Here is a 24,819-nt window from a genome sequence, read left to right on the forward strand (position 1 = left end):
CCCAAAAATGTAAAGGGTATTTGAGGGTATAAAAATAATACTATTTGAGGCCTGCCATTTTTCTCTCCAAACATATATAAATAGCTGCGGAGTGTCTAATTCAGACAAAAGATCAATCTAGCCTCATATGAACTCTAATCCTAACTCGTATAGATAAAAATCATTTCTATTTTCAGCTAAAAACCAAAAAACCTAACCTTCTAAAATGAAAAAAATATCTGTATACTCATCTAATCTTTTCAAATCCTATAAAAACTAATCAATTTTTTTAGTAATATTTTTGTCATACTATCACCGATTCATCTAAGGTAAGATAAATCCCCATCAACCCGTTCTAAGATAAGGGAAACGAAGAAAACTGACTGGCAGAATTACTAATAGTAGCATTACATCTTGTTGAAATGATTTTTTGGCAGTTATTGTTTGTGTAAGATTATACAAGGTGTGTGTCTTCATAAGTTGCTATTGAAAATATTATGGTGTATTTGGTACCTCTCATCATTTCAACTACAATTAAAATTAAATTTACCACACATAATTGGGTAGGAATTTTTTCTATCAGCATATTTGGCTATGTATCTTTTTTTTGTCGACTTAGCCGATTAATGAAAAGGACAGTATGGTGGGAAAATGAGCAGATTTTCCCACTATGACCCCACAGTGAGTCTACCAAATAAAAAAATTGGATGCGCAAACGCTCAAATTCAGGAGTTTGCCCATTTAGAAGAACGTCTCAACCAGAGACGACATATTCAAACTAGGACGCTCGGGCTTACCTAGGAGGAGACTTGGCTCAATCTGAGATATGGCTTGTCTCAAACAGAGACGTTCGGATCTCATTGATCCGATAACGACTAGTTTAATCTAACGGCTAACATCTCGACTCTATAAATTCAACCAATTTCAAATATAAAAACATACCTTCTTCACCCAGAATTTTCTATCATTTCTTTTTTATTTCTAGCTAATATGATTCTAATCACTACCAGTGCCTCCTAGAGTTTGTGGTCCTAAGTATACTCAAGAAGAGGATTTAGCTCTTTGTAGAGCTTATGTTTTTAGAACAAGATAAAGTGTATATGGTCACCAAAATGTGTCGTTCCATAGTGTATAAAAAATATTTTTTGCATCGTTCGCAGAAGAAACGGGAAACTCGATGAGACGTGATGCTCAAGGATTACCGATTCGTTTTCAAATAACGAGTCGCGAAGTCTATCAATTCCTAGGATTGTTAATGCACAATAACCACTATAGGTTGAACGGTGAAACTGAAGATGAATTGATACAAAGAACTCTAGCGACATGGCAGTTAACTAACGGTAAACCTTTCTCTTACGAAGCTTGTTTCAACATTCTTATAGAGCTCCACATTTTCAACACCTTATGCTGCCTAGATGCTCCACCACCAGGCCATTGATTGAGGACGTTAATGAACGAGAATTGAATGATAGATTATTTTTAATCCAATATGATTGCTTTAATCTAATGTAGGTTGTTCTAATCCATGTACTTTGTTCTAATCAATTGTAGTTTGCTTTAAAATAAGAAAGTACAAATTAATTACGATAATAATGGTGCAAATAAAGAATTTTCCATTGACTAAATAAACATAACACAATATAACACCAAATTAAAACATAACCAAAACACCTAGGACACCAAACTAAAACAACATTTTTAGAGCACTGCTTGGTTGAACTTGCAACTTTTGCTATCTTAAACTTGTTGTCAAATTTAGTTGCACAAAAATATACTTTGATTTATAGTCTACATATAGTCAAGTCTTGGAGTAGGATTAGAAGTGTGTAGTTGAGTATCAACCATCACCGAATCACCTATTGAAGATGGAGATCAACCGAAGACATCTAGAGATCTTCATCAACAAATTGTATGTGAAGACTGAACCATTCTCTTTAATCATATGACCACCATTCTATCTTTGTGAGACTAAGTCGTATGACTATGTGGACTTTAAGAATTGCATAGAAGAAGTTTTGAGTCAAGCTTGTCTTGTTGAAATCTCGAAATATGATTCGAGCAATAGTCATTCATATACTTGATGAATTTAGTTAAGAACAATTTATTGTTTGTGAACTAAGTTATGAACCAAGTTGATCATTTGGAAATAGCCCGCGCGATGATATTCATCATTGATATTGGTAGGCTTAGAAACTTACGATTATAAACCGCAAGCGCACGACGTCTAGTACGCAGAGAATGGCAAATGCAGGTCGATCCTACAGATAGTTGGATTGGTGAAACTAAACTTCTAAAACTAATTTAGATACTGATGGGTTTCGATACGACTGGCATATAATTAATTATACTAGAGAAACAAATGCAAAACAAAATAATACAAAGATAACTTTATGGTGTCGGATTCACCGCCTAATTACGTAGAACTTCTTAATTTGATATAATAGTTCCCTTTTCAATCAAGGAGATATAGAGGTTGTAGACTTAAACTACCTTGAAGATGTGATTGATCACTTGCACAAATGGATGATTTAACCTCGAGACAAAAATCTGCCAATCCCTAGCATTGGTTGTCTTATTACAGCACAACCAATCACAGAATGAACAAAAAGTGTCAATTCCTAGCATTACATATCTGTCTAAGGCATAGGTAATCACAAATTGAACTAAACCAGTTTACAAAGCTTGAAGACATAATAAAGAATTAATCAAAATACCAAGGATGCATGACATACAAGGTGAAAGTATTTTTTTTTATGAATTCAGAAATTAAATCATGCTTTTTAATATAAATTCACGGAGAATAAGTAGAATCAAATCAAGCAATTCTAATTATTTAGGGGTTTCATCTCAACCCTAGTTAGAAAACTAAAACATGGAGAAAACTGAAATTAAACCTAAATTATAACTAAAGCTTGGTGCACCGACTACTCCGGGCATGCCTTTTACATCACAGGCACATCTCTATTTATACACAAATTTTCCCCAATTTGGATTTCAATTCAATAATAATCATAACCTACTGGCCATCAATGCCTCACTGCAATCTTCCCTTCTTCATGGGGAAATACAAACTTGTAGCAATCAATCAATGTGTTGTCTCCTCTCCTGATGGTGTAGCAATATCAATTACTTCTTTATTTAACTTCATCATGAACATCTTTCTAACGGGGTCACTATTGATGACAAGATTGAATGAGAGGAAGAGATAATTGAAGGTTTCATAGGTGTTTAAGTTGGGTACGGAGGGAAGGTGGATTAAACGGAGAGGGGTAAGGTCGTGGTGGTTAGAGTACAGTACATAAGATGGAGCGAATGTAGAGAAAAGTGAAGCTTCTGGTCGTAAGGAGGAGTTTTGGGGAGAAAATTTGTATTACTAGGGTGTTTCACAGTAACACCTAGATTTGGTGTTGGATTAAAAATAGTTTTTTGGTGTAAGGGCATGAATATGTGAGTGATGTGTTCCCTGGTGCCAGCGGCTGCAGATAAATTTTCCAACAGGTCGCACAAGTTCTTCTTTTGACACTCTTCGTTGCCTTCTACTTCTTTTCTTGGCTTGTCACTAGCTACCCATTTCTCTGCTCCTTTTGATTCTCCATATTTCCAAGCTTTATTTAACCACCCAAAAAAGCAATTATACTTGAAAACAGTAAAATCCATAATTTGTTATAAATATGAAATTAAAGCACATGAGATGGGATTAACGCCAACAAAATGATATACAAATATGCATTTTTAGACACTTATCAGATATCATTTGGGAATGTTTCGAATTGATTATAAGAGAGATATAGAAGTACTTAAAATCACGATACAGAAAATTGCCCGGCCTAACTATATTGTTTCCGGATCGGTGGTACGCATAACAAAATATCATGAGTTTGTGAATTGGCTTAAGGTACATGTACCCAGTACACATACCAAAACCGCATATGTTCGAAAAATGACTTATGATACACGTACCCAATATGCATATCAAAATAGTCTATCCGGAAAATTAAGTGTACACATACCTGGTACACGAACCTTGGCAGTCTGAGTTCACGAATTGGGTTGGTACACATACCCGGTATGCATACCATCTCTGCTGAATATTTTCAATGCATTCAAACTATTTTCAACGATACGTTTGGCATTTGATTAACTCTGTAAAACAACTATAATACATATTTTATCACTTTATCACTTGTGATTATGTATCAAGATTAAATTATAAAGTTTTAATGAATATGGCTAAACTTATGGTTCAAATGGTTAACCGACGATGAACTATCATTATACACGGTTCGGTTACGGCTGATCATACTGTATATTCTACTATGTGATTTCAAGTCGAATTTCTCACATGCTTGCGTGAAACCCTGACTAGTGTTTCATCTAAACAAATAAAGTACACATTTACTTGATTCCCAAGCTACCTTAGCTTGAATCTTAAGCGAACTTCGATCTTGGAAGTATTTAAATAAAGAGATTTAAACAACTGGTAAAATCAATCCCTGACACGTATATGTGTCCTAGTTGTATATAAGAGTCGTCATCTATTAACGAAGTTTTCCTCTGAGAAACATAATTATGTTAACGACTTAAAGAATTCACTTAGGGATTCGTGAAGCCAGATCCGACTATCTTTTAACATGATAGTTCGTGTATCCTGATCTTGTTTTTCTGTTATCGAGGTTTTCGTAATCTCTTTCAGGCGAGATAGATAGAAATGACAAAGTTCTCTTCGTCTCAAACTTTGTGATTCAACATGATAGATATTTGATAACGATTCTTAATAAATCGTCTAAGATTGTTCTTGTGAGGTGGTTAATAATCTAGGTTGTTGTTCGGGAGTCATAAGTATCGAATTTGTGAAGTTTGCTAGATTTGCTTCTATAAATACTTTGATCTCATGATCTAAACGGAAATCAAATATGCTTATATGTTAGAGGCTGATTGGTATCAAAAGTCTTCACTTAGATTTAAGTAACTCTTAGGCTGTAAAAGGCGTCATCTAAGTGAATCAATTGTGCAGAACCTTGCGAGGTTCAAGAGACATAAGGAACGTGACTGTAACTGAATCGCTTGGAGGGTGGATTCGGTCTCAACTATTTTCCAGTCTGAAGTTCTGATAGTATGTTAATGTCTGTAGAGTTTTAATATAGTTTGTGTTCAAATCTGGACGAGGTCCCAGGGTTTTTCTGCAGTTGCAGTTTCCTCGTTAACAAAACTTCTGGAGTCTTGTGTTTTTCATTTTCCCTATTATATTGTTTATCTTTATAATAGGAATATCACAAGTAACACGTAATCAGTCGTAGTAGATATGTCCATCTTGATTGTGATCGATTATAAGAACTTGTTCTTGTTGAATTCGTATCTTGAAATATAGATAACAAGTTTCATACTTCGCAAAATTGCGATCCGGTATTCGGATACGACTCGATTGAACTTGGATATTGATTTTTGGAATTGTCCAAGTACTATCACGGTTATATTGGGTTCACAGACTCCTTGTCTGTAACATTCTGATTGTGAGATAAAGAGATATAAAATCTTTATATAATTTTGTTCAAGGATCATTAAGTTGGTCTACTTGGAATTGTATTAATGTTTGTCCCTACAGGTTTCCGAACGAAAAAGTTGGTGGTGTACTTGGTACCCCCTCGTTTTCAAACACAACAATGAATAAATCAGTTTCGACACTTCAGTCCGCTCCACAAAAAAACACATAGGACATTTACAGAAGTGCTTGCCATATGTGTTTTCTTCTGTAGAAGTGTAGAAATGAAGTGTAGAAATGCATAAAATTCATGCAACCAGTATTTGAGCATCCACTAATTCTCTGTGGATAATGTTTGTACTCGTGATCTTTATATCCACAGTGCTCGCATTATAATTACTTCTTTAATTTGGCTTTAGGCTTCAAGTTTTTGCACAGTGCTGCTATCTTTTATTCTTCTTCTTAGTTAACCTTCATAGAATCATCTAGCATATGCGTTTCCTCAGGACAGTGAGGATGTTAACATTGCAAATACCTAAGCTTTTCCGGTTGTGATTCAATGTCCATTTTGATGCGTGAACAACCGTCTTGTGGACACTTAGAATACATCTAAGGGAAGCATCAGTCTGTGACTATCCATGAAACATAATGGACAAACCTCTTTTGCTTCCGCACATAATATTAATTTGTTTTCCTTTAGTTTTAGAATACATGGTTTTGGTTGAGAATGCTTTCGGTAGGTTTTGTTTAGAAGCTCACTTGTGCGGCTTTTATAAGAAAAATTCTAGCTATTATTATTTAGCCGTTGATAATTTTAAAAATATATATGCTATAAATTTTGTTGTTATCTAACTGTTAATTTCAAAAATATTTATATTAGAAATATTATCGTTATCCAGCTGCTCTCTTTGAATTTTATATAAATATTATGTATTTCATTGCTAAACCAAGTTAATTAAACGTAAGTTTAAAGCAATAAACACCAATTAAATAAAAATGGAATTCTAACTTTTAAATTTTAAATATTTTCCCAACTAATTGATATTATTGCCTCGTTGATTAAAAGATATAAACTTATACAATAAAAATTAAAACAAATATAATAAAAATCTCAGTCAATCATTTCCTTCTAGTTGTTTTCATATGACATATCTTCCATTCAACGCGCTCATGAACTGTTTTCCCTTTGTTTTCGTAATTTTGGTTGTTAACTTTCAAAATTTGTCATCTTCTTTGCTTTTTAGATGAATATTTTCATGAATTAACTTCTAAATGCACCGTTGTTCTCCTTTTACTATTTTCAAATTTTTAAAGATTAACACATATCTTATTGACATCGGCTTCAATTTTGGCTTCACAAAAAAATGTAATATCTTTTTGAGACACTTCATCTAAGAAAATTAAAATACTAGAATAAAAATTAGAGGAATTTTTAGTGGAGAAAATTCAAGAGAAGATTGAATTTTGGTGTGAGTTTAATGTTTGAACATGTGTGTTATTAATAGAGGAAAAATTGTAGCCGTATGAATGCGATGTTTGTCATAGCATTTAGAGACGGACGTCTCAACCCGAGACGTTTCTCGTCCCCGATTGAGACGATCGTCCCTATGCTGCAGTATGTTAAACATATTCCCCACTACTCAAAACTGGATTTACCCATCTTGGTGGCTTCTCAAATCTGATTATTTCAGGCTCCCATAGGAATTGCCCTAAAAAACTATATTACAATCGCTCAAGTTATCTTTATCTTCAATTTCCATCCTAGCAGTTCATGATTTTCCCAGCAAATTTTTGAAAATTGGTCGGATTTCACAATTGAGTCTATTATGGGTATTTAAAAAATTATAATATTTTATGATTTTCACGTATTTTACACGATTTCGAGCAACAAACATGTTATTCGAGCTAATTTAGAGGTATATTAATTAGACTATTTTTAGCATTTGATTCTTCATTTTCTTGGTTTGTTCCTCATTTGGTTCATAAAAATCTTGAGTTTGACTTTGAGTTTGGGTGGAAATACTTTATTCATCTAAGTAATCATCCAATCTAGATAGTTAAAGGGTATATATTTTTTCTTTGACATGCGAGATGAAGATTCACCTTCTTTAAACTCCTCACTATAATCACTCATTTAGGTTATTAAAAATTTGTATAAATTTGTAGCTCCAATGTTAGAGGTCAAGGTCATCCTATGTAGAGGTCTTATTTATACATTTTGGTTGTGGGTCATTTACTATATGACAAAAAAAATATAAAGGTTAGACTATTTACCTAAATTCCATCTCCAATCCTCAAGGTCTTATCTAACACTTTTTATTTAAATATAAAGACAAAAGATGACGTGGATTTAAGACCCAAGGTCATGAAGAAAGTCTTATCGACTTTCTCCTTTACCCCCACTTAGCCATGTCATCTTTTTCTATGACCCTCACCCTTGCATTAAAGATGAAACTTTGGTGGAAAAGTCTTAAATCCTAGATGTCAAGATAATTTAAGACCTTGGACCACCCTTATCTCTAATTAAAGTCATTAAAATATAATTAAGAAAATATAATTTCTCCAATAAAAAATATAAGTGGATAAAGAATTTTTAAATTTACCATGAAATAACACTATTTCATCTTATTCAGCAGCCCCTTCAAATTTTTTGAAACCCTTAAAATTGCGTTCAACCACAATGCTGATCCAGATTCCAAGTACTGAATCTACTGATTAGCACAAGACCGGGTTGAGTATTTCTATAACGGGAGTTACGGGACAGAAGACCTTTTATAAACTTGGTCAAGTTGACTAGGTAATTCCGGTTTGTTTAATACCCGCGCTTTTCCGGTTCTAAGCACAAACAAAATTGGCGCCATATCAATTTCGAATGGAGTTCAGATTAAAATGACCAGAATGACCCCATAAAGCAATGTTAATGGTTATCCCTTTCTTCTTCATCTCTGTTTTCTAGCTTATCCATGTATCCCTGTTAAAATACTTCGACATTGAATTTTAAGAAATCTATTTAACCATAATAGATAACCATAACCCTAATTTTCTTAATTGACAATCATCGGCCACGAAAAAGGGTCGGTGTTAATAATCTGTTTTAGATTCCCCTTTGACATTTTCAATAGAAGAATCTAATTCATTGAAAATATTTAGCCGGATTAGACGAAGCTATTATGATTTCAAACTCTTGAATGATATTAGCTCGGGCTCTTAAGAAATCTGTCACTGTGACCATAGTTTCCGTTGGTACTAATTGAATATAAAACCTCAAGTGATTTGGATTTTACACTGTTCATCTATATGGGAGATCTCGAGGATGGCACTATGGAGTTACCCAGTCAGGACCTGGTATCTGGCAGCAACTATTAATCATCAAAACCCAACTTAAAGTTAAACAAAAAAAAATCCTCTGTATAATGCAATAAGAGGGACAAGTGCGGCCCCATTGATTGATTACTGCCGGCAAACATCACAACTTGATAATGGTTCGTTCCCACCGAAGATTTGCTTTTGATGATGTTTATATTGTTGTGCCTAACAATGTTCTGACTATTAAGCAGTTTAAGCTTTAGTACAATCTTACATTAATTCAACATGCTGGCACTTTAAGTGGTAACAAAGTACAGTCTGTCAACATAAGACACAGTACAGTTCTTTGTTAGTACGAGGAGCTATTCGTCTGAAATAAAAGAAAAGAAAAGTCGTCCAGGGTAAACCATTTTCTATGACGCCATGGCCGTATTTTGGTTGTTTTAGACCTTTCAACACCGCCAAAATATAAAGAAGTTCGGTTGAGAAAAATCAACAAGATTGCCAGACCATATTAAATAAATAATGTAACAATGGAACAACATGTCCAGGAGCAACATTACATAGGAGTGTTAAATGACAAAAGCAAGAGGTGACATCTGCAGAGGATGTAATATAAACAACCCCACTCTGCAGCAGCCCTCAAAAAATAAAACCACCTAACCTTCTCTTTCCCATCTTTCGAAACAGACCCTTCACCTATTCATAGTGTGTCACTCCATATAATAGCTCAAAAAGAACTCTACAAATTTTCTTCACATTTTTCTTTATTACTAAACCAAATTAGAAGTACTACACAGATATCTACTGACACTCCTAATGTCCAGCACTTCATAGCAAAGTCGCCCGTCTTTAATCGTGTGAAGCAATCCTAAAATGAACAAAAGCTAGAATTGAGACGTTGAGATTTCTAACGACTGTACAAAGCACAACGTCGTTCCCTTGTTACCTCTTTGCTGTCCATCCTCAAACTTCAAAACCAGGTAAAAAAATCCCATCTAACCTTAAGTCTCTTATTACACAGTTTACACTACTACTAAAATTCCAGAGTCACGGATCCTGAATCTTCATCAATGGCAGTGCGGCAGTTCGTTATCGACCCTTTGGAACAAAAAAAATTGTCATAATTTACTTCTTCCGACTATAGCACGAGAGAACTTTCTTCCCAAAGGGGCTGGTTTTCAGCGCAGGTACATGGGGATCGATTACCTCCACCAAAGCAGCGTGAAGAGCTCCCTGTACAAGACGTGAAGCCTAAGTGAATTTACTACAATCGAGGGGATACATGATAGTTTGGGAGGAAAGTTACCTTTGAGCTATTGAGTGCAGCCTGAATAACATAATTGCCATAAGGGTGAAGCAAAATCTGGTCTAAAGATGAATTGCTTATCAGTTCCTTGATGATTCGAGTGCGGCGCTCTTCACCACCGTATTTTAGACATTTCTCTACTACATTGCTGCTGTATTTCTGCATAGACAGATTTCCGTAATTTCCATCTAGTTGACTGAGGGCATCAGCTGTTGCCCATGGAACCTCAAGTTCCAAGATAAATTGCACGACATAGTTCCTGCACATCGGAATAATTTAGATATTTTTGTTAAGGGAAATAAGAACACATAGGAATTGCTTAGAGATAAAATAAAAGATGAAATTAGAGATATACCCGAAGGGATCTTGTGAAAGGATAAGCGCATTTGAGGTGACCTCACAGATCAAGCGCCGCTTCTGTTCAAAATCAGAATTGCTAAGGCACTTTTGGAGTACACAGCAGCCATGACGATCTGTTGCAAGCTCAAAGCAGTGTGCGGTTACAGCTTCAAAAAGAAACTGTAGAAAGAAAGAAAAAAATACACATATAAATGTTTTTTTCTAGAAGAACATCAATGATTAAAATCTCCACCACAATTACAACACATTTTAAAGCTAAATCAACAGCAAGAATATCACAGAAAATATAAAAGAACTAAGTATCTCCGGACAAAAAGGGTCAAATACACCAAGACTTTCTTTAGCCAAAAACATTCAATTTTTCCTGAAGTTCAAGAGTAAAATAAGAAGGCTAACAAAACAAACTGCAAAGGTAATACAAACTCAGAACAGTATTAGTATATTCTTTAAAATAGTTTAAAGACTACAGGCCAAACAAAACTAGCCTGTTTCCTGATAACTTTAAGATTCCAACATGCATATTGCAACATCTTTTAAATTACGTGTCGAAAAGTGATGATGTTTTACCCAGATGCCTTATCAATGGAGAACCACCACATCAAAAGATTTCTAGTTAACTGAACTGAACAAAGCTGAAGGAAAATAAGTTCGACGTCAATTCAACCAGTGTTATGTGACTCCTGACTGGAGAATTATGGAAGGTAATGTCTCACACGAGAAGTTGATTACTTGGCAGCCAAAAAGGATATCGTATAAAGGTATCATGAAGGGCAGTCATCACAGCTCCCACATAGTATACCAATAGGCACTTTAGCGTGCGAGTCTATAAAGCCTTCTCTTATATCCCTCCACAGAAGAGTGTGATTCTTGACACTATTTACAAAATGCATGCACAACAATACTCATCCAGTCATGGTTGCAGACAAAGGCAACAGAGACATCATTGTTCAATTTGCCTGTCTTGAAAAAATCACATTCACCAAATCAACCAGAGTTATAGTGGCACGGAGCAATCTATCTCAATAACAATTTAATGTAATGCAAATATGCATCCATATGAATGATGGTGGGACAAAAGAAATAGAACAATTATATCAAGAGTTGCATAATTCTATCATCATCTTGAAATGCATCATTCAAATTCTAAATAGTATTTCAAAACAGTCTCCATAAAGAGATCAAACATTGGTGTGCCATAAAAGTTTCTACCTTTGTTACTAACCACCCAGCAACAATCAATATGAAGGCAAAATATCTGAATGTTGGGCTCCAAAGCAAGTTAGGTCATATAACCTCTATTTACATCAATCAAAGTGGGAGTTGTCCTATTTCAGAAATGCTGGTTCCTGACTTGAAATAGACAGGTCACATCCTTCATGCATTTAGTTACTTGGATCCAACTCAACCAAATGTATCCCTATAACATACTGAACATGTCGATTAATCGAACAGACATAGGAGTGCACAAGTAATGGTTAGCATTGTTCTTACTCTTCCAATAATTCTAGATACCTTCTGTAGAAATGTATAAAGAACTGATAACGGTGCATTTGTAATTGAGGGGCCTAAAGCTGTGAACATCAAGGAAGGATAGAAGCAACTAAAGCAGCCTCTCTATTCCACTGATCCCAGAAACAGTTAAACAGCAACGGAAAAGAAACACGTCATATCATCACGTACAACTGACACGCAGCAAGGACTTGGAACTATTCCACAAGAACGAATGCACACTCAAGTTAATCAAATCAAACCTACTGTCCTAGTCAGTTGTTAAACCAGGAGTCCACGACTACATATTTTAGCCCAATATTATGGGTGAATTAGCCCTTCCATTGGCAAGTTTTCTCCTGCCAGTTGTGCTGTCATAACGTAGACCACGAAAACCTTATAGATGCCTAGTTAAATACAGGCAAGCCAATATCATGTACAGCATATGCTCAGCGCTAGCAGAAACTTTACAAGTTTCTTTTGAAAACAGAAAGAAAAATCCTTACCCCACTGTACTGAGGCATCAAGTGTTGCAAGCAGCGTTGTGCAACATGATTACCATGTGGATCTTTAATTAAGCTCACAATTCCAGGCTTCAACGACGAAAATACCATTGAAAATTGCTCCTGACTCTTGAGGGTTTCTATCACCTTTTGTACAGCTCGAGTCCTGAGTTTGGAAAGAAACAAGATGGGAAGAGGACTTAAAGTGAATGGAAATTCTTGGGAGTAAAATCACAAGCATCAAAGTGCAGAAGTTCAAAAATTTAGCAGAAAAGAATTACAAACCCGTGCATGTCGCTCGAAATTTTAACAAGGTCACCAGGTTTTTTAGTAATTGCACGAAGTATCTGCATCCTTTGAGTCTCACTACATACTTCGAGCAGTTTTTGGACCAGGTAATTACCAAAAGAATCTGTCATGAGCTCAACAATATGATCAATAATTTCACAAAAGATTTTGTTGATATCTTCAGTAGTACCCTCTATAAACCTTCTTTGCAGGAAGCGAGCTCCATTCTGATCTTTAGCCAGTTTATAAATGCGGCCTGCAACTTCATCCAACGAGTTAAACTTTTGTGGTTGTATCCTAGAATTACCATGTCTAATATCCACATCACCAGAACAATCACGCAACTGAAATGATCCAGTATTTGGCATGGATAATTGGTGACGGAAAATCGCATCCCCCAGAAGTCTCCCGCCTGTGTTGGCATGATTTTGTAATTCGTGATCAGAAATAGAGCCTGGACTTGTATATCTTAGAGAATTCAATCCATGTGACCTTGTAAGAAGCTTTTCAGGATAAGCATGTTTTCCCATTTTATCCAAAACTTGAACTGCTTCAAAATCTTTAACTGAGTGAGTGGCAGAAGAATATATAGAAGGGTTCATTGACGTTTGCCTTTGCTCATGTCCAACCGAGCAGTTCTCTCCATTCACATAGAAGTCTGGAACATAGCAATGACATCCGCGACCCATCAACGGATATTCTGGCGCATTGAGCTTTCTAGACCCGTTCCTAGACGGGACTTTGTTTTCCTGTTCTGCCTCATTTTGGACTGGCATATCAAAGCGTGGTTGCCATAATGTCCTAGCTGGAGCCCTAACCGTAGAGTTACCATTTTCTTCGACTTGAGGTATAAATCCCTGATTTTGGAACTGCTGCAAGTGTAGGTATTGTTGCTGCATCCTGTAATATCTCTCTTCTTCCATATACCTCCATGCAAGATGAGATTGGCTTAGCTCCTGTGGATGTATACAGGGAATAGCTGATTGGGCATTTAAAAAGTATGGTTGTTGATACGGGGTAGTTGAGTAATCAAAATCAGGTGTTGGAACACTGGAGATGACTGGAAAGGTGCTCAGACTTGGATCTAAAGGCATGGATGTGGAGTACATTGGAACGGTACGTCGAGGCTCTTCAACGTTAAAATCAAAGTCCTGAAGTGGTTGGCCATGCCTGTTTTTCTTCTTCTTCAGTTCTTCAAATTTGTGAGAATTTCCAGTTTTGTGACCATTATTGACCTCCATATTAGATCTATCAAGACTACTTCGCCTAGGACTGGACAAACTCAGACCATTCAGAGATTTGGTTAATGAAGGAGGGGAACCATTCATGCTTCCCGGAACCAAACCAGACATAGGCTGCTTTACACAGCCAGGGTGCTGTCCTTCAGAGGCATTATTCTTGAAGCTAAATTGAGTGAATGAAGATGCCAAAGGTTGGTCCTCCGAATGATTTGAGGAGTCCTGCACGCCTCCCTGACTCATGGGTGTTTGAGAATTGTTCTTCACAGTCATTCTAGTTCCATCTGGATTCCCGTTCATTTCGTGCTTCTGATCAAATGAACTTTGAAATAATTTTGTAGAGGCGGCATTGGGTCTCTCAAAAGAAATACCCCCATAAATAGATGAGTTCCTGCTGGGACTTGTTCCCAGACCATGAGAACCATTGTAGTAGTTAGGAAAAGCTGTAGTTGGAGATGATTTTCCGTTTTCCACTTTAAGAGAATTTCCCCTCACAGATTCTTCAGCATTTGGACTTGCAGAGGTAGCATTTGGTATCTCTATCAAAAGACTCTCAATGTCATGGAGATCCTGATCACCCATTTTGCGAACGCTAGGACTTTTGAAACTGCCACTTGTACTGAATTATAATAGTTCAACTCTGCAACTATAAGATTCCTGCCATGGAAACCACATTGTATGAATGAGATCCTGATTAAAGTTCATGACATAAAAATTAGCATCAAAAGCATTTCTTCTGTTATGCTAAAACTTCACATTTACTGATAAAACCCCAAAAAGTAAATTTGTAGCTAAAATTAAGAACCCCAATAACCAACAATCCATCATTAAACCCCATTAACAATGAATCCAAAAGGAAATTACAACAAAGCTCATACATTAATCAATTTTCTCAATCCCATTTTTTCATGATCAAACTATCACTACCAAAAAAAAAAAATCTATTTTGACCAACCACGGCATTCAGTCAAACATACCAAAAGAAGCCTGAAAATCATAACAATTGAAAGATTGAGATCATAAGATCCAAAATCATGATCACCACACTGATAACTAATCCTCAGTAGTCAATTTAAACAACAAAAAGGCCCAGAATCTAAATTCTCATCTGTTTCACTACAGAAAACCAAAAGGCCATACCAAAAAACCCCTTTGATCATCCAAAACCACAGCTCAACAACATAAATAAACAAAGAAAAACATGCCAAAATGATCAAAATCCAGCAAAAACAACAATTGACATCAAAATCCAAAGACAAAATACAATTAAAATAAAAAAAATAAAGAAACCCAAACCAGTATAAAACGTACCGAATAGAAACTTGCGGGCATTAGAGAGATTATGCAGCTATTTAAGAGAAGAAACACTGGTTTTAGATATAGTAAAGTTTTTTTTTGGTCAATATTATTATGATAAATGTAAAAGAAGATCAATAGAAAGAATAAGTGTGTCTGTTGAGTGATGAAGAAGAAGAAGAAGGGATGTTTAAGAAGAGCAGTAAAACAGAACAGAAAAGAACTCAAGTCTCAACAAGCCAACACCAACTACACAACACACAGACCCATGCATGCCTTACCCTTTTTTTTCTTTGTTTCTAAGTTTTATGCTGGTGTTGATTTGGTATGTATATTCTCTCTATTTTTATTTTTATTTTTTTAATTAGATTTTGAGAATAAAAGCAAATATAACGTTTGTGCAATACTATGAAGGAAGGAGGAGAGTACAATGTGGACTTAATTAGACTAAAAGGGCATAATGGACATTTTCAAAAGAAGAAAAAACATTAAAGAGTTGGTACCCCTTTATATTATTGGCTTTGTACTCTTGCATTTTTCATCAATATGGTGCAATGAATTTGTTTCTAAAGTGTTTTTGCTGCCAAACTTTTGCAATGTAAAAAAAAAAAAAAAAGGGTGTGCATTCAAGTGAAAGGAGTGGTTTAAGGATTTGTAGAAAATAAAAAACGTAATTTTCATTTTTCACATGTGTTTAATTGCAGGAATGGTAAGTATAGAAAAGTTAAAATCTCCATAAGTTCAGTTTCCTTTGAATGAGAACTTAATTAGGGTATGTTAATTATCTTAGTAAAAGATCTGAAAATATTTATCTTCTGAGATATTAAGATTTCTTTTACTAGCTTTTCTTCATTTATGTTTTTTACTAATAGATTCCAAAGTAACCCTTGTATGTGACACTTGTTAAAACTCGTACGTTTGTGTCAGTGAGTCAGTCAAAAGTTGTTAGATATACTCCATATTGTTGAGCATTACTCGGAGATGAGTAGATTTCTTTGGAAATCGAGATCTTTTTCTGTCAGGGTTCAGGGTACTTTAATCTCAATAGTACTTTAATCTCAATGAAAAAGACTAACTGAAGATAGATTTTAGATTTGTACGAGGTAATTCGATCAACCGTTCAAGGGTAGTGGGTCCCGGTTGTCCTACCGAAAGTTTCCGAGTAATGTTCCAGCGGATAGCTCCGTGTAACTGAATACCAATTACTGCATTGCGAAAAATAATGCTGATAAAAAGAGAAAAATGAGACTCCTGCTGAAAAAGTTGCATTTTAACCATTTTTAGTTGAAACAACTGTATCCAACTTGGTTTTCATGAATGAGTTCACTTCTACCTCCCTGAAAGTTTGTAATTCACCTGGGATTTTATTAAATGACTACGTAAATGAGGAAAGTTTGAAATTGTTAAAGAGTATAAGGGCCTGTTTGGTACAGTTTTGAAAAACAGTTTTCAAAAATAGTTTTCCACTGTTTTAACAACATACCATTTTTTCTTTGTTTTCATTTTCTAAAAATTGTTTGGTAAATTGTTTTTGAAAACAAGGAAAACCAACTAAATCAGATCAAATGTAAAGATTCGTCTAAGAGATAGTGATATTAGCCGTGACTCACTTGCAGTCATTCCCCATCTCTTACTTTGTTCTGAAAAGAAGAAAAGAATAAAGAAAAGAAAAAAAAGAGAAAACACAGAAAACAATAATTTGTTGTTTTCATTTTTTTGTTTTTAAAAACAGAAAACAGATAGAAAACATTTTCTGAAAATGTCCTTACCAAACGCGTTTTCTCCTGTTTTCTGTTTTCTCTGTTTTTAAAAACAGAAAACAGTTTTTGAAAACTATACCAAACAGGACCTAAGTCTTGGGACTCCCATTATTCCCAACATTATGTAGCGTACACGTAGGATTATCATTTCAATCTAACAAAAGAAATCCAAAATACTATTTGGCTCCCTGTTTTCCCCCTCCTTATAATCTAAGTCTCACATCTATGTCGAGATTCGCAGTCAGGTTCAGACGGGGTTTCATTTTTCTAATGTGGGGTTTAGATTATAGGGACGTGGAGAATAGGGAGTTGAATAACGCAGCAGAAAAAAATAGTTAATTCTTTTAAACATAATGGCTAAGAAAATATAGCTTTTCGTTTCGTTTTCTAATAACCTTGATTTTGAGAATTACCCTTTTAAACTTCTCTGAACCTCTGTAGATGGATGCAGCTGGTAAAAACCTCAAGTATATTACTGACAATGAGGATGGGGGACCAGGACGGACGATTATTTTGAATTAAGCGGCAATAAAGAAGTTGAAGTTGAAGACGACGAGGATATTGATGATCATGGGATACTTACTGTTAAGTATGATGTATTAAAAAGTCGACGGATACTGCAGTAGTCGAGTGGTACGTACGTTGCATATTGTAGTTCGACTGATTGTTTAACGCTGGTTGGAGGATATTATTATTAACCCATGGGGACTAGGCTACTGAAGTTCCACTTAGCTTTTGCAAGACGTCAGATGTTCCAGTTGATGCCGATCCTTCTTCAAGGAAGCTCTAACGTTCAGAATGACAACATTAGCTTGTCCGCAAGACAAAAAGATATGGTTTCAGCAGTTATATATGTTAGCTGTATCAGAGACAAGAGTCCAAGCACCTGGGTTTTAATAGATTTTCTTGGTTCAGCTTAACTTTTGCTGTTTTGGCATGTTGGTTCAAAACTTAACAGAAACAAAGGCCGCCACTTAAACAGATGGATGGACATCCAAACAGTAGTAGGGATACTTCGAGAATTACAGGAAGCATGCTTGGTAGTTGGTACTGTATATTTTTATTTTCTTTTTTTCTTTTCTGAAAAATTGTTGTTTGGTACGTAGAACATACAAGCAGTAACTTTATAATTTACTAACCTACGGTTTTTCACTTTGTGTTTTTATTTCTGTTCCTCGTGATGATAATTAAGTGGCTGATAAAATTGCCAAGGCTGCAAGAATATCTTCAATTCACTTTGAGAATTATGTAAACTTTTGATCCGGATGTTTAGGGTCTTCTAGCAAAAGATCTCAAACACAGTTAAGCAATAAAATTCAGTTTTATCAAAATAACTAGCAATTGAAATAGTATCCTATGTGCATGCCACCGAGTAATGGGAGTAGAGATTTGGGAGTCATTTTCATAAATCTTACTCTATTTCAAAATAATAGCCTATTATTTTGAAACGAAGACAGTATTAACGGGTGATGATGAAATGGGAAATGTGACTTTCTCGTTGTGCATTTTTGGCATTTTATGTGGTGCTTCCATAGTCATTTTCCAAGTGCATCTGTGGCACTTTTACGTGATACTTCCTTACACTTTCCATGTGCATTTGTGGCATCTTTAAGTGATACTTCCTCGGGCTCTTGTATCTTTTTGGGATTGTATACTTGTATTTATTTAGCTTGGTCGGTGATTGTGGGGAAGGCTATTCTGGTTTAGATGTGGGTTCCAAGTTGGATGGCAAATTATATCCCCCGGATTGTCTAATTTCGTTAATCAGACAATCACATAGTATTTAAAATTTTGCCAGTGTCATTATCACGGGCGGAGGCAGGAAGGCTGTCATGGGGAGTATGCAATAAAGAAAGAAAGGGCTTTGAATTTTTGTTTTTCACGAAATTTTGGAAAAATCAGGTTTGGGAGTCGGCCCGTAGGGTCGGCAATTGCCCATCCTTGTTATGGGTTGGCTCAGCCACTAATCACTATAGCAAAGTGGTACGATCATTAAGAAATTCAAAACTCGCTAACATCAGTTTCTTTACCGATTAAACAAAAATGTTTGAAATTTTGGAACTGTTAATCCATAGTTGTAATGTGACATGTAAGTAAATGAATTGTTAGTACGCAAAACCTTATTGTGGTTGGAGAATGAATAATAGAAAATTCTGGACTGATCCTGGGTTGGGATTCTGTGGTTTATCCCGCAAGAGATAGCTCATTAGGATCCATCCCCATCCAACCTATAAACATCGCTCCATTCATCCGGGGTTGGAGAATTTCAGGAACTTTAATTTCTTACGGGGTTACCAGTGCGATCAACACGCGGTAAGTTCAGAATCTCTCGTCGTGATAACTGATTGCATTACTTTGTCTAAGCAATAATACGGCCCTTAGAGCATTTTCGATAATTTTAAATCTCTTATTTTCACATGCCAAGATCATCTTCAATATTTCTAAAACCTCTATGCGCTACTTAGGATTTTAGACCCTCATTCAGAAAATATATATATTTTCAATAGCTAGATTTTACAAAGGACTGATGACATGGACTACAGAAAATGTTAGAGAAAGTCATATTTAGACTTTCAGTTAGATCTCCATACGATCTTTTTAAGATTTTTAGAAAAAGAAAAAATATTTTGAATCAAATAAACGAAAAGTTCAAACGTATATAATATCAATAACAAAACCACACTTGAGGTTTCCCGTTGACTTAGCGATGCATTGCGGATGCCCCAAAACAATATTGAAGCACAATTTATATTCCATCTTTGAAATATTTTGAATATGCCAAGTATGTCCTTGGTGCTAGTATAAATTAGAAGGGATAAGGTTATAGAAGATACGCTTGGTTTTATCATATTTGTGAGGGTGAGGGTTATCTCTTCTTTTAGTCTTAATTGTTGTCTATTGGGGGGAAAATGAACACTAATCCTAGAGCCTCAAGTAGATGCCTCTTACCATCTTTTAGTTTCCAATTAATATTAGGGAGAAACTATAAGTTGCAGGAGAAGAATTTTCATTTTTAGGTTCTTCCTTTATCCAAAGGGTAGAAGAAACTAGTGTGGTTGATTGTTTATCCATTTCAAGTTATCAATTTCAATTTATTTTAATTATAAACTTCTGTTATTCATCTTTTGGTATCAAGAGCTTTGGTTTGATTCTCAGGGGAAAGTATGGTGGTGTTCTTAAGGTGAAAACTACTTGTCTCTTTATCTGGTATTTTGCATTAATGATATTTTTCTTTGATAACGTTTTCAAGTTGGGTTTTTCAATCTTATGGTGATTGCACTATGGTTTCAAAAAGAATAGTCAGTTTGCGAAAAAGCGGGGGTCTAACAACACCACCCAATATTTCACTTAGCAATCTGTATGGACAAACTCGAATATACTTTTAAGAGAATCAACAAGACTCAATCAATTAAAATTACATTAACGAGTTTATATCTCTCTCTCTTGATTTGATTTCCTCAAACAGAAACTGCGAGTACTAATAAAATACAAGGAATAACTTGGATGGTACCAAAGACCAATATCCAAGGATCAATCAATGACAATCAACAACCAAAGGTTGGATTACTCTAATTGATGATCTAACGCACAACCTGTATTATTTCAATTATAAAGATAAAACAATATAATGCGGAAACTGAAATAACACAGACACCAGAAATTTTGTTAACGAGGAAACCGCAAATGCATAAAAACCCAGGGACCTAGTCAAGATTGAACACACATTGTATTAAGCCACTACAGACACTAGCCTACTCAAAGCTAACTTCGGACTGGACTGTAGTTGAACCCAATCAGTCTCCCACTGATCCAAGGTACAATTGTACTCCCTACGTCTCTGATACCAGCAAGATACTGCGCACTTGGTTCCCTTAGCTGATCTCACCCACAACTAAGAGTTGCTACGACCCAAAATCGCAGGCTTTGACAATCTGTCTCACACAGACAAGTCTATCAAAGGATCAATCTGTCTCCCACAGAAAAACCCTAAAGTTTTTGTTCCGTCTTTTGATAATAATCAAGGTGAACTGGAACCAATTGATAATCCGGTCTTATATTCCCGAAGAACATACTAGATAAATCAATCACCTCACAACAATCTTAATCGTATGGTAGCGAAACAAGATGTTGCGGAATCACAAACAATGAGACGAAGATGTTTGTGACTACTTTTTATATCTTGCTTATCGGAGATATTAATCTCAAGACAATAAATATGATTGTACTCGTACGATAGAAGATGCAAGATCAGATCACACAATTATGATAAGAGTAGTATCGGTCTGGCTTCACAATCCCAAAAAATAAAATGAAGTCTTTAAGTCGTTAACCTGGTTTTAGAAGAAGAAAAACAAAAGGTTAAAGGAGAAAAGACTCTAGCACGCAAACTAGTATCACACGTGAAGTGTGGGGATTAGTTTTGCAGAGTTGCTAGATGTCCCCTTATGTAGTCTTTCAAATCAGGGTTTCGTCTTGGTCACAAAGCAAACAATATCCACCATTAGATAAAAACATGATTTAGATTCAAGCTAATATTTATCAACCGTTAGATCGAAAACTTAGCTTGTTATACACAAATGAAATGCACACTCCTAGGTTTGTTAACCGTACCCAAACGTGTACATTGTTGGTTCAACAATAGTTAACCAAAACGTTAGCCATATGAGCATTTCATACCAACCATATTCTTCTTCACCATAACTATTTCAGATGACTCAAATGAACTAGTTAGAGAGTTGCTCAATTGCAAGGAAATCTTATGTACTACACAAGACACAATTGAAGCAAAGATGATTTGATTCACTCGAATCAGTTCATGAACTTTATGGCCACGGTTTGCATATTGCATTCCTTAGTCTTTATAAGTTTAAGTTCAGAAATCATCTTCAGATATATAACCTTTTTAAGTTCGCACACTAGGTTCGCAGACTTAAGCAACCAGGCAGATTTTACAAACTCCAGCGGAAAATCTCGGCAAAGACTTTCCTCCGGTTCGCGGACTGGTAATCACGCAACTAGTTTGTCAACTCCAGCAGAATTTCTCGGGATGAGAAGTTCGGCAGTTCGCGGACTTGGAAATAACTATTCTTCCGGTTTCTATTGATCAACAAAGTTCGGAAACTTTGGTTTAAGGGATAGGACTTATGCACATATGTGTTTCCACAACAATACTTATGTCCATCATTGGTTATGTAATCTAAACTCTCCAACCATTGAAACATTCTTAGAGGACGTTATATAGCTGTTACACTATTTCTCGTCAAAGAAATTTTCAAAGTGATTGAAACATATCATGAATTTCGTTACTAGGTAAAGATAAACATGGTCGAAGCGAAACGCTTACCAACACATATAATGAGATATAGATAGGCGAGGTATACTCGGCTCAAAATACCAAATGTGTATAATCTAAGTCTATATATAGCATACGACTTTTTGTCTCAAGAAGTAGGAGATAGAGTAGATAGACTTTTGAGTGACAGATAAGTTCAAGTATTCACATACCTTTTTTTCGAGAAGTTCCACTGGTTCCTTGAGTAGTTCTTCTTCTTGTATGATGAATCGCCATGAAGTCCTTCAGCTCAACTACACTTTCTATCCTAGTCCGAGACTTAGATATAGTAGACTAGAAATAAAGACTTATAGTTTTGATCACTAGCATTGGCAAACATGCTTGAGATAGCAACGCATGCGAGTTAGACCTAGCAATGCTCTAACAATCTCCTTCTTTGTCAATTTTAGTGACAAAACTATCAATACATATGGAATACAAAAAAGATAAAGAAACTTTAGTAGCTCCTATTCCACATGTCTAATCTTCAGCACTCCTAGAAATCTTCGTCACTTCCAAGTACTCCAATGATCCCAAAGGTTGTAAGTTTAGCATCACCGTTGTTGAAGATCCGTAGCTATAACAATGAGAAAGCATCGGTCTCGATTATTGTTATACAGTGTCATTGTATTATTACACAGTGTCAAAGTCCAATTGTATCACAACTTCAACAATAATATGGTGATATGTATCACTCCCCTTAGTCAATACTCCATCTCACATGGAAACCACTCCCCCTTACACAATGATCCGAAAACCATATGTATTTGTAGTGTGAACTACATATTAATTCTCCTCCTTTTTGTCAATAAAATTGGCAAAGGTACAAGAACGGGATCATAATGAAATTTCCGTAAGAGACATTTCATGACTAAAAGAAAATACATACCATCTAATTTAGATGCAATCATATAGCCGAAGCTAATAACATTCATCAAGGAGTTTAAAGATACAAGATAACCCCTTTAAAATTCCACCGCCGCACACCCCTCAATATATGACCATTAAGCACAAGTTCAAAAGAACTCTCCCCCATTTGATATTGGACACCAAAACCATAAGAATGATTTTTATATCCAAAAACTCAATAAAATTAATCATAAGTAAACCCATGATTAATTTAATCGGAATACGCAATCAAATTAAACACAAAAAGTGATCAACTTAATTGATTATGCTCGCCATAAGAGAACTTACGGAGCATACGACTAACATAACCATTAGAAAATGAATAGGATAGTCGTTCATATACTCAACATAAGAGGAATATTACGGAGTATGAAAATACTCAACTAGATTAATTACAAGAGAACCCATAATTAATCTAATTGAAATACACAACCAAACTAATTACAAAAGTAATCAATTTAATTGTCATTTGTTTTGCTCGACATAGAAAGAATTATGGAGCAATAACTAAATAACCAAACAAGATGATTAATTTAGTTCAATATGCTCAACATAACATATCTCACGGAACACCAACTAAGCTAATCAAAAATTAATCAACTTGGTTGTATCGTGCTCAACATAAGACGCATTACGGAGCCTCACAGTATTAAATAAAATATGGATCAGTAAAGATCAATACTGTGGAATATACAAGAATTCATTATATCTTCCATCACTATTTGCATAACGACAATAATAGACATAATCCTTGAAAACAAAAGATTTTAGCCTATCTTTCATCAAATGTTTGACAATATAGGCTTAACTTTTGTATATGTCAAAAGTCTATTCATCCTTAAATCATACATGAATACCGATCATGAACGACTTTACTTTTGACAAAATATGGGACAACATAGTTCACGGACGTAAACACCAATATCCCATCAGAATTTGCAATAAATCATAAAGATTAAAACTGCAAAAATCATCTTCCAAACAGTTTTTAGAGTTTAAACCAATAAATCTAAAAACATGAAGATGAAAACGTTAGACATAGCTATGTGTAATCACAATAATTTCTATTCCAAATTCTAGTAATCCTTCTCAAAAACAAGAATAAATTCTCATAACAAGTTTCCTAGGCATCAAGACAAACTCGTAATGCACATATAAGATGATTTGTCCTTAGAGAGTAGAATCAATCTTTTTCGCCCGGATTTATACCAAGAATAGCTACCAAAGGCGTATAAAAATATTTTCAAAGAAGAACATACAAAGTCATTAACGACCATGCACCATAGTTCACATAAAATGATTGTGAACATTCAAGAATCCCATAGTAATGCGTACTACTTACCATTCTTGAACTTACTTCTTTGTGATTCACCAACAACATTATTTTAAAAGCTACAAATGATCTTATAAGAGTACTACTCCATGAATCCAAGTGCCAAAGTCCAAGAGAAGTGGAACAAGTGCAACGAAACGGAGCAAAACACTCAAAAACAAGAGACAGGACAAATACCAATCTTAACTCATCCAAATTCAATAATTATCACTTTCATTTTGAAGATAATTCAAAGAGGA

At 35.2% G+C, this 24,819-nt stretch overlaps 1 protein-coding gene across 2 annotated transcripts; it reads right to left on the reverse strand.

Moving 5' to 3' along the window:
- Positions 1-9,246: 9,246 nt before the first annotated feature.
- On the reverse strand, positions 9,247-15,620 carry LOC113322107 (pumilio homolog 2-like). Of its 2 annotated transcripts, none has more exons than XM_026570128.1 (6): positions 15,528-15,620; positions 12,710-14,607; positions 12,428-12,590; positions 10,429-10,592; positions 10,074-10,332; positions 9,247-10,000 (listed from the first exon to the last, which is right to left on the reverse strand). In XM_026570128.1, the coding sequence occupies exons 2-6, from the start codon at positions 14,530-14,532 to the stop codon at positions 9,893-9,895; spliced, it is 2,517 nt and encodes an 838-aa protein (XP_026425913.1). In that variant the 5' UTR covers positions 14,533-14,607; positions 15,528-15,620; the 3' UTR covers positions 9,247-9,892. The 2 variants fall into 2 exon arrangements, with proteins under 2 accessions (XP_026425913.1, XP_026425912.1); XM_026570127.1 differs by having other exon boundaries at positions 15,262-15,590.
- Between the last annotated feature and the right edge of the window lie 9,199 nt (positions 15,621-24,819).

The sequence above is a fragment of the Papaver somniferum genome, chromosome 11 (assembly GCF_003573695.1).
Source record: "Papaver somniferum cultivar HN1 chromosome 11, ASM357369v1, whole genome shotgun sequence".
NCBI lineage: Eukaryota > Viridiplantae > Streptophyta > Magnoliopsida > Ranunculales > Papaveraceae > Papaver > Papaver somniferum.

Bases quoted from the DNA above. Each gene is read 5' to 3' on its own strand.
- LOC113322107 (XM_026570128.1), bottom strand. From the start codon at position 14,532: ATGGGTGATCAGGATCTCCATGACATTGAGAGTCTTTTGATAGAGATA. The intron at 10,593-12,427 runs GTAAGGATTTTT...TTCTTTCTACAG, and splicing joins TGATGCCTCAGTACAGTGGG to TTTCTTTTTGAAGCTGTAAC. The intron at 10,001-10,073 runs GTAACTTTCCTC...CGTCTTGTACAG, and splicing joins CTGCACTCAATAGCTCAAAG to GGAGCTCTTCACGCTGCTTT.